Source organism: Dendronephthya gigantea, unplaced genomic scaffold, assembly GCF_004324835.1.
Source record: "Dendronephthya gigantea isolate DGI-Jeju-01 unplaced genomic scaffold, DenGig_1.0 000062F, whole genome shotgun sequence".
Classification (NCBI taxonomy): Eukaryota; Metazoa; Cnidaria; class Anthozoa; order Malacalcyonacea; family Nephtheidae; genus Dendronephthya; species Dendronephthya gigantea.
Genome location: NW_021163072.1, coordinates 1230304 through 1241310, shown reverse-complemented (window position 1 = coordinate 1241310; position 11007 = coordinate 1230304). Strand labels below are relative to the sequence as shown.

Sequence of the window (11007 nt, the reverse complement as noted above, 5' to 3'; positions counted from 1 at the left end):
AGACAGTAGACATAACACAACTCAAGACAAAACATTTCCACAAACAATTAACAAGAGATGAACAAACAAGAATCACATCGCTTGATCATTAGACCCCTTTTGATTTATACATAGAAAATTATTCCAATGTTCTCATTAATATGCCCAAAAGGAATATTTTTGTTTAACCTTCCCCAAAAATATTCATAGATGAAAAGCTGTTGTTTTTTCAAACAAGATGTCTATGTCCATACCACTTAGAAAGAACTCCTAACATCATGGCTCAAGTAGAACCAACACACTGAATGTGCACATGAACCAACAAATGTAACCGACATCCTCAACGAGCATTATTTCGAAATATAGATAAAAAGTTCTTGTTTTCTCAAACAAGATGTCTATGTCCATACCACTTAGATGGGTGACCTCTTTGGAATACTTTGTGTCATAGGCTCCTTTTGACTTATTCATAGAAAATTACTCCAATGTTCTCATGAATTTGCCCAAAAGGAATATTTTTTTTAATTTTCCCTAAAAATATTAATAGAATAAAAGCTCTTGTTTTCTCAAACAAGATGTCTACATCCATACCACTTGGAAAGCGCCGGTTCTCATCGGATCACCAAAAGTTAAAACAAGTTAGGCGAAGTTAGTACTTGGATGGGAGCCCTCTTGGGAATACTTCGTGTCATAGGCTCTTTTTGATTTATTCATGAAAAATTATTCCAATGTTCACATCAATTCGCCCAAAAGGAATATTTTTGTTCAACTTTTCCTAAAAATATTCATATATCAATGTGTACGTTCATACCACTTGGAAAGCACCGGTTCTCATCGGATCACCGAAGTTAAAACAAGCCAGGTGAAGTTAGTACTTGGATGGATGACCTCTTGGGAGTACTTTGTGTCGTAGGCCCCTTTTGATTTATTTATACAAAATTATTCCAATGTTCTCATCAATTTGCCCAACAGGAATATTTTTGTTTAACTTTCCCTAAAAATATTCATAGATCAATGTGTACGTCCATACCACTTGGAAAGCACTGGTTCTCATCTGATCACTAAAGTTAAAACAAGCCAGGCGAAGTTAGTACTTGGGGATGGGAGACCTCTTGGGAATACTTCGTGTTATAGGCTCTTTTTGATTTATTACTCTGGCGTCAGCGACGGAGTTGAAAATTCGCCTCGGTTTTGTTTTGTTGTTGTTGTTTTTTTTTTTGTTTTTTTTTTTATTTTTCGTCGTCGCAAGTCTGAATGGCGCGAAACATTGTAGTATTTAAAATGTGTATGTAACCGTATTTATCTACGTCCCAGTCTTATCTGCCAAGAGTTGTGGTGCACAGCTTTGGCTAATTTTCCGATGCGCGATTCGATTTCGCTCGCATGATACGGCAATTCCTCCAAGAGCAACAAATAAACCGTTCTTTTCATGCTTTTCGACTAAGTTTAGATTGAATTGGGGTAAGAATATATTTAATACATGTAGATTCTGGTCCTATTTTAGTAATATCGCTGCTATTTCGCCGTTTAACAAGATGATGTGGTCGTGTATGGGCGCTTTGACTCGTCGTAGTTTGCACAGGATTGAAGATTTATTATAACTATATAAACGCGAATTCCAAAGGCAAAGTGTAAGACAAAGCGAATATATCATGCGGTTTATTTACATGTTTGAACAATTGAACTTCTATACTTTTTAAAGTACGATGTCCTTTTGAATTTCGCGATCGAACATTTAGGTTCGCAAGGCATCTAAATGCGAATATGAACTGTATTGTTTATGTTCAGAAGCTCTATATTGAAGACTGGCACGTGCGCCGGAGTTAACGCCAGAACAGGCGTCTTGTTCATAGAAAATTATTCCAATGTTCTCATCAATTTGTCCAAAAGGAATTTTTTTTTTAATTTTCCCCAAGAATATTCAGAGATCAAAAATTCTTGTTTTCTCAAACATGATGTCTACGTCCATACCACTTGGATGGGTGACCTCTTTTGAATACTTCGTGTCGTAGGCTCCTTTTGAGTTATTCATAGAAAATTATTCCAATCTTCTCATCAATTTGCCCAAAAGGAATATTTTTGTTTAACTTTCCCCAAAAATAATCATAGATGAAAAGCTCTTGTTTTCGCAAAGGCAATGTCTACGTCCATACCACTTGGAAAGCACAGGTTCTCGTCTGATCACCAAAAATAAAACAAGTCGGACGAAGTTAGTACTTAGATGGGTGACCTCTTGGGAATTCTTCATGTTGTAGGCTCCTTTTGATTTATTCATAGAAAATTATTCCAATGTTCTCATCAATTTGCCCTAAAGGAATATATTTTTTTTTATCCAAAAATATTCATAGATCAAAAGCTCCTGTCTACGTCCATACTACTTAGAAAGCCCTGGTTCTCATCTGATCACCGAAGTTAAAAGAATTTCAACGAAGTTAGTACTTGGGGAATTGCAGAATACCCCGGAATTTTTCAAGCCACGCTTTTTAAATATCACAGATACGTGGATACGCAGTCAGCTAATGCATATGATAGTAAGGCATAAGAAATACATGACGTAATATAAATGTAGGTATTAGTTTTAAGTGGATACGCGGATACGTGGATACGCAGTCGTTTAATATTTTAAAGAACGAGGCATACAGTTAGTTTAATTAAAGAGATCAGATTCTCAAACTAGAGGTAGCTTTATTTTTTAGTGGATACGCGGATACGTGGATACGCAGTTGTTTAATATTTTAAAGAACGAGGCATACAGTATAGTTTAAAGAGATCAGATTCTCAAGCTAGAGGTAGCTTTATTTTTTAGTGGATAGGTGGATACGCAGATAGGTGGATACGCAGTCGTTTAATATTTTAAAGAACGAGGCACATAGTTTAAAGAGATCAGATTCTCAAGCTAGAGGTAGCTTTATTTTTTAGTGGATACGCGGATACGTGGATACGCAGTCGTTTAATATTTTAAAGAACGAGGCATACAGTATAGTTTAAAGAGATCAGATTCTCAAGCTAGAGGTAGCTTTATTTTTTAGTGGATACGCGGATAGGTGGATACGCAGTTGTTTAATATTTTAAAGCACGAGGCACACAGTTAGTTTAAAGAGATCAGATTCTCAAGCTAGAGGTAGCTTTATTTTTTAGTGGATACGCGGATACGTGGATACGCAGTCGTTTAATATTTTAAAGAACGAGGCATACAGTATAGTTTAAAGAGATCAGATTCTCAAGCTAGAGGTAGCTTTATTTTTTAGTGGATACGCGGATATGTGGATACGCAGTCGGTTAATGTTTTAAAGAACGAGGCATACAGTTAGTTTAAAGAGATCAGATTCTCAAGCTAGAGGTAGCTTTATTTTTTAGTGGATACGCGGATACATGGATACGCTGTCGTTTAATGTTTTAAAGAACAAGGCATACAGTTAGTTTAAAGAGATCAGATTCTCAAGCTAGAGGTAGCTTTATTTTTTAGTGGATACGTGGATATGCAGTCGTTTAAGATTTTAAAGAACGAGGCATACAGTATAGTTTAAAGAGATCAAATTCTCAAGCTATAGAGGTAGCTTTATTTTTTAGTAAATAAGTGGATACGTGGATACGCAGTCAGTTAATATTTTAAAGAACGAGGCATACAGTTTGTTTAAAGAGATCAGATTCTCAAGCTAGAGGTAGCTTTATTTTTTAGTGGATACGCGGATACGTGGATACGCAGTCGTTTAATATTTTAAAGAACGATGCATATGATAGTAAGGCATGATAAATACATGACGTAATATAAATGCAGGTATTAGTTTATAAGTGGATACGCGGATACGCAGGTAACGCAGTTATTTAATATTTTAAGAACGATGCATATGATAGTAAGGCAATACGAAATACATGACGTAATATAAATATAGGTATTAGTTTAAGTGGATACGCGGATACATGTGGTATGGGGTCATTTGTAATTTGAGGAACAGGCCAGTCGAGAAGTTTTGGTTGATGTGATTGCCACTTCTGTGAACGTGTTAATTAAGAGCCTGTTGGTATGATTCCGCTTCACAAGCAAAGTATTTTAATTAACGACCTTGAAGTTTTTCAAACGTTTGTAAGTAGATTTGGTGAAATGGATTTTGATATTTTCAAGTTCAAAGACTTCGTAAACACCGCAACAGCAAAGGCAATATCAGAGAGAAGACATACTCTACTGAAGCTTATAGATGGCGATATTTTCTATTTGCTGACTTTGTGGCCGCAAGACATGAAATTAATATTTTGGAAAAACCTATTTGCGACTTGGAATGTTTTAAGTTATTACTGTTTCTTGTGGGAAATGGGTGCCCACCTTGTTTCGCTGCAGAATGGATAATGACATCGTGTTATTGGGAGCAAAACAAGACCCTTCGCCGGCTTAATCAAATTAAGTGGATTTTATTTCAGTGGACTAGCCATTCGAAGAAATGGTTTTATTTTGACATGAATTTTAATAAATATGTTTTCTTGGATGGCAGTGACCGCGCATCGCAGGCATGAGATAACTGTATTCAAATGAATGATAAACATAATTTATTCATATCCTTACTGTTTTTCAGCAATAGATTGGAATAGTGAGTAGCCAATGATATACAAAACTGAGTGTGTTAAAATTCAATATATTTAATACTATTTCATGATTTGTTATTATTATATGAAGTTAGATGAGAAAACGCAAAACATAATAATGCTTAACTGAAACATATCTATATTAATGTTCGCTATATAATGGCTATATGTTCATGTGTCATGTTCTTAGCATTTCACAAGTTCAATTGCTCATCCGTTAACAGGTTTTGTTGGCGAAGCAATCTTCGAATGCTTGGCGATATGGCCTTGTGACAGGGTCGGGTCGATGGTAGTCGTTTTCGAAATTCGATCTTGTGCATAAGACATCGCTTGGCCATTCTGCAAATTGGTTTGGTGTTTTTTTAACAAAAATATGCGTTGGTTTGGAGGATCTAGCAACTCTGACATTCATCGCATGGCCATAGTCGATCTTCAGTTGTTCCGTCGCGTTAACAAATTCTTGATTTGATATTCCCCTAGTCAAACGGGGTCCGCTTTGAACGAATGCCCTATAAGTGACAACAGGACCAGGAAATACCAGAATTCCCGACTTAACACTCGCCATGTTCAGCTGCGGCCTTTCTGCATCACACGTGTCATTGGTTATGGACTTGAGAAACTAAAAATATTTTAAAACATAGTAATTGAGATTTTAAGATGTTAAACAGTGCACTTATACATCTCGTAAACGTATAACTATTGCCTAAGAAAACCTCAAAGGGAACTGGCGCTATTTACCAGTCCATCAATTTATATGCATACACTTGTAATAAGTAGGGCGGTAATCGTAGCATATGTTATAATTGACTAAATGATATAGATTGTTAGCCACCTAAGGCGCAAAAAAAACTGTTGATGTGTTTCTCACCTCACACAGCATGTATTTTTGATTCTCAACGTGATCTATGTAGAATTTGGCCTTTTCGAGTGTTTCTTTTGATATCGTCGCAGGGATGGCTAGTTCGTGGCCAGCCAAGGCACATTCCATAGCGTGCTGAAGAACATGAAGGGTTGTAGCAATTCTGGGGAGCAGGTCTAATCTTTTAGATTTGGGGGGTGTTATTTCTCCGTCATTAATGGCATCGTTGATGTCACTGGTGAAGGCATCACGGTCGGTTTTCATCGCGTCTTCAGCGTCGTCGTCGAATGCGTATGCCACAGCATTACCTGAATGAAACTGAACGATCAGGCGATAGACCTCGTCAAAGTCGTCAATGCATATTGCAACGACTGTTCAATTTCGTTTGATTTTGGGCACCGCACGCATGGAACCGAAATCAAGAAGCGATCCAGGAGTCCTTGACCTTGGTCCATCTTTGCAACAAGTTTTGCGGCTTTAGGCATTTGAGTACACCCAAGGATTGAAAAAGGTGTATTTGCCTCGATATCTCTCGTATCTTCAGTGGCATAAAGGAAGGAAATTCGTTCGCCCGAGAAGAGTTTACATAACCATAGCATCACCAGAACACGTTTCCTCGTCTGATTTCAACAGTTTGTTCAAAACATCAGCAACCTCAGGGGAAACGATAAAACCAGTGCTGTTACTAGAGAGATGTTTCAGTAAGCCGGAGGAAGTTGTTCAGTCAAGAAGGCAGCCTTTCACGTCGTCTTGCAAGACGTTTTCAATTGGTTTTATACAGCCATGTTCAATAGCAGGAGATTTACCAGGGTAACCGACGAATATGGTGTAAAGGTTTGTTGATTGGGCGTGATTCAGCATGGAAACGGTAACTTTTGCTTTGCTCAGAAGATAGGAAACTGTGGCGAGGATCGTTGGTAGGAGATAGCCGAGACAGCTGTTGACGCTTGTGGCTTTGTGCCGTATAAAATTTATTATGTTTTCGGGCATAATTCTGGTGTAATCGAGGGAATGGTCTGACAATCTTTTCTGGAGACGAGACCATCTTTTCTCATGCTGACGTCCGTAACTGTGTAACGGTGTAATATTCCTCCAAAGCGGACATTGGTGTTTGACAGGTTATGATTATTGAGCGTCGCTGAGGAAAAAATATATTTTTTGACCGCTGTCAGCACAGGAATTGTTGTGTTTTTTAACGTTGTGTTTTAAAACTAATAGTCTAAATTTGAAAACGCTGTTACAGTAAATAGCAATGAAAATGAATACATGTCGTGCAGATACTCGAAATCGAGAAGGCGCAACATTAAGATAGCGGCAGGGTTTGCTTTTATAAGTGGATACGTGGATACAAAATTCTTTTAGTATAAGTTTAGAGATATAAAGTAAAAAAAGACGCAATTATTCAGTTGGTGATATTTCAACTCTATTTCAGAATCATGTGAAACCAGACTAAATTATTTACAAGCTTGTTAGGATCTCTATACAGGAAGATGACGCAATCAACTGTAGAAGCGAGAATTATCGCGGAAACACAAGTAATTATTTCAATGCTTTGAGCCCATTGTTAAGTTCCGGCATACGAAACTTTATATGTAAAGTTTCTAGGTATAGTAAGATGTAAGAGTTGTTATTTTGCAGAGATTGAAGGATTTTAGTATTAGTCGATCTGTAAGTGATCAGAATACGAAAATGGTTTGCCAGAAACGTTAGTGTCATCATCATTAATATTATCGTAAAGATAATAGGATACAATTTGCGTGTTCACATTCTGTGACATGTTTGGCGACGGCATTTTTGAGCGGGTACGAGTGTTCAGAAAAACATTTACCGAAATTCCTTTCCGTTTTTCCTACATACCCCTTAGCACAACCTGGACACGTAAAGTTAATGTAGTTTACATTACTACGAGATACATAACAATGAGCTTGAGTGGTTGTGTCAAAACCGTTGTAGCTTTTTAATGAGAATTTGCACAAGAAATTCGCCTTGTTTCCCAAGATAAGGAATTACCAAACTTTTACTCTTGTGTCTTCAATTCATTTAACTTCACTTCAAAGTCATTTGTAACGCGCTCAGCACAGGAAGTATAATGTTGTGTTTTTAAACGTTGTGTTTTAACACTAATAGTCTAATAAGTTAAGATTAATAACGTACGGTCAAATACACTCAGCTTATTAACCACAGACACATGAAAACGCTGTTCACAGTAAATAGCAATGAAAACGAGTACATATCGTGCAGATACTCGAAAACGGAGACTTTTGAAAACGATGACGTAAGCCGCTGACTTTATTTATTAAGTCAGCGAGGTGCGACATTGAGATCGCGGCCGCTGTGGGCAACGAATAGACGCACAGCAGTTGTAAACTGACACATTTGAATTTTTATATTTTTCAATTTGAAAAGCAAAACAGTTGGACAGAGAAACTCGCCGCTATACAACAGGAACCGAAAAACTAAAGCACATGCATGCATAAGGGAATTCAAGTCTGTGCGAAAAAAAAGAAAACGTGTAGGAAAAAAGTTCACAGTCACAAACTGAATAGACTGCATTAGCAACACAAGATGCTGCTACACAACACCTTGACGAGGGAAAAAGCTACGAGAGCTATTGGAAAAACCAAAACAGTAAATGGACCTACGACCGTCTCAAAGAAGAAGTTTTGTGCAATAAGGATCGACTGATTGGTTGGCTTATGGATGAAAAGCTTATAGCTACGAGCAGGAAATGCGGACATTGCAATGAGATCATGAAATTGGTAATCGCAAATGACAGATCGGACGGTTTCAAGTGGGAATGCAGGAGGCAAATCAAAGGGAAACGACACAGGGTTGAAATATCGATTCGAAAAGACAGTTGGTTCGGAAAAAGCAACCTGACTCTTGCGGAAATCGTTAAGTTAACATACTGGTGGTGCAAAGGGGTAAGCCAAGAGGACATTCGGCACGAAGTTAACGTTAGCGAGCATACGGCAGTAGATTGGGACAGCTTTTGCCGAGAGACTTGCGAAGTTACACTTCTAGAGAGAGATGACAAGATCGGGGGTGCAGGAAAGACTGTTCAAATCGACGAGAGTAAGTTTGGGAAAAGAAAGTACCATAGAGGACATAAAGTTGAAGGACAATGGGTATTCGGAAGAATCGAAGAAGAATCCCGCAGATGTTTTATGGTCGCTGTTGAAAAGCGTGACGAGAAAACTTTATTGCCATTAATTCAGCGCCACATAGCCGAAGGTAGCACAATCATCTCAGATTGTTGGAAGGCGTATGTGAATCTTGAGAAGCATGGGTATGTTCATAAGTGTGTTAATCATTCTAAAGAATTCGTAAATGCAGATGGCGACCACACCAACAAGATTGAAGGTCATTGGCGACAGGCGAAGGCAAAGATGCCTGATTTTGGCGTAAGAAAATCCATGTTCTCATCGCACTTAGCTGAGTTCTTGTGGCGTTACGAACACAAAGGCAATGAGTTGTTTGAGAAATTCCTTATAGATGTAAAAAATATATATGGAAATTTTTAAGAATTATCCATACTGTAATATAGCGATGCGAATGAAGTAAGAATGGTGTTAGAAACTATAATGTTGTTATTGTCTTGTAATGAGGCGTATAGGTTCAATTTGTAATAAATAAATGTTTACAGCCAGAGAGCGTCTGATAAGTTTCATAATATTAAATTAAAATAAAGTTTACTTGAGTATCATATGGCAGTTGTGCGGCTGAACTGCATGAAACTTTAACATCAATAGACGAAACATATAAATGAGTAATTTGCGTTTGTAACAATTAAGTAAAGACGTTTACTTCCAATTTATATATGATCATTCAGAGTTTGTTTATCTGTTGACATTGTCTAAGTTTTACTCGGGAATCGGCATGCTTGACCAAGCGTCTTTAATTTAAGGTTTATGAACTTTAAAATATTAACCGACTGCGTATACAACGTATCCGCGTATCCACTTAAAGTAATACCTACATTTATATTACGTCATCTATGTCCCTTAAAAAATTTTGGGGTATTCTGCTACATTTGCATAAACTTATGTCGTAAATGTTTTAGTTCTTATATATCTGTGGAAGGATGAAGTACCTATCATAAAACACCGAATTACCGCTGACCTATTCATTGCTTTACAATTTTCGACTGCGTATCCACGTATCCAGTGAAATAGTGGCTACATCATTTCCATGACTAGTGGACGGGTATTCTGCAATTTAGCCTACTTGGGTGGGTGACCTCTTATGAATACTTCGTGTTGTAAGCTCCTTTTTATTTATTCATAGAAAATTATTCCAATATTCTCATCAATTTCCCTAAAAGAAATTTTTTTTTTGATTATATACAAAAATATTCATAGATCAAAAGCTCTTGTTTTCTCAAAGGCAATGTCTACGTCCATACCACTTGGAAACCACTGGTTCTCATCTGATCACTGAAGTTCAAAAAAGTCAGACGAAGTTAGTACTTCGGTTCGTGACCTCTTAGGAATACTTCGTGTCGTAGGCTCCTTTTTATTTATTCATAGAAAATTATTCCAATGTTTCTAATCAATTTGCCCAAAAGGAATATTTTTGTTTAACTTTCCCCAAAAATATTCACAAATTAAAATTTCTTGTTTCCTGAAACAAGATGTCTACTTCCATACCACTTGGAAAGCACAAGTTCTCATCTGATCACCAAAGTTAAAACAAGTTGGGCGAAGTTAGTACCTGGATGGGTGACCTCTTGGGAATACTTTATGTCTTAAGCACCTTTTGATTTATTCATAGAAAATTATTCCAATGTTCTCATCAATTTGAAAAATATTCATAAATCAAATGTTATTGTTTTCTCTAACAAGATGTCTGCATCCATACCGCTTGCAAAGCACCGGTTTTCATCTGATCATTAAAGTTAAAACAAGTCAGGTGAAGTTAGTACATGGATGGGTGACCTCTTGGGAATACTTTGTGTTGTAGGCTCCTTTTGATTTATTCATAGAGAATTATTCCAATATTCTTATCAATTTGCCCAAAAAGAATATTTTTGTTTAAATTTCCCCAAAAATATTCATAGATCAAAAGCTCTTGTTTTCTCAAAAAAGATGTCTACATTCATACCACTTGGAAAGCACCGGTTGTTAGAATATGGAAAAGGAAAATTTAGAAACATACTGCTGGTAGGCCCAACAAACTGTGGAAAAAGTTTTTATTACGGCCTTTGGAGCTGCTGTTCAATACATTTACTAACCTGGTATGTATGGGTGGGAGCTGATAATGCTGAAGCTATTTAAGTTATCTTTCTATAGCTGTGATGATTTATTATCTTATAGTTACTTCGATCAAAAATTAGTCTAAAGCGCAAGGTGTCCATTTTAACTGTACAAATTGTTGGATAATAGGCCATCAACCGAAATGAACAAGTCTGACCTTCGGCTGCGAGGAAGGGCTATTTGAAAATCCTGAGCAATTACGAGGACAGCGATCAGCAGCAAAGATAGAAATTTTCAGATAAAAATTTTAAAAAGATTTAAAAATTCAGATAGAAACAAGACAGATCAAGAATTTTCAACACACTTTGGAGAAGTAGATTGCAAGTTTTACAACCA

The 11007-nt window shown here is 37.0% G+C and overlaps 1 protein-coding gene and 6 pseudogenes across 1 annotated transcript; all 7 read left to right on the top strand.

Annotated features, from left to right (window-relative positions):
- Nucleotides 1-556: 556 nt before the first annotated feature.
- On the top strand, nucleotides 557-676 carry LOC114530457 (annotated as a pseudogene).
- Nucleotides 677-776: 100 nt separating this feature from the next.
- On the top strand, nucleotides 777-895 carry LOC114530449 (annotated as a pseudogene).
- A 100-nt stretch (nucleotides 896-995) lies between these two features.
- On the top strand, nucleotides 996-1116 carry LOC114530460 (annotated as a pseudogene).
- Nucleotides 1117-2118: 1002 nt separating this feature from the next.
- On the top strand, nucleotides 2119-2237 carry LOC114530451 (annotated as a pseudogene).
- A 5929-nt stretch (nucleotides 2238-8166) lies between these two features.
- Nucleotides 8167-8940, top strand: LOC114530428. The gene has a single exon (XM_028552047.1). It carries the CDS (start codon nucleotides 8167-8169, stop codon nucleotides 8938-8940), a length of 774 nt encoding a protein of 257 aa, XP_028407848.1.
- Nucleotides 8941-10051: 1111 nt separating this feature from the next.
- LOC114530467 lies at nucleotides 10052-10170 on the top strand (annotated as a pseudogene).
- Nucleotides 10171-10262: 92 nt separating this feature from the next.
- LOC114530469 lies at nucleotides 10263-10381 on the top strand (annotated as a pseudogene).
- Nucleotides 10382-11007: the final 626 nt, after the last annotated feature.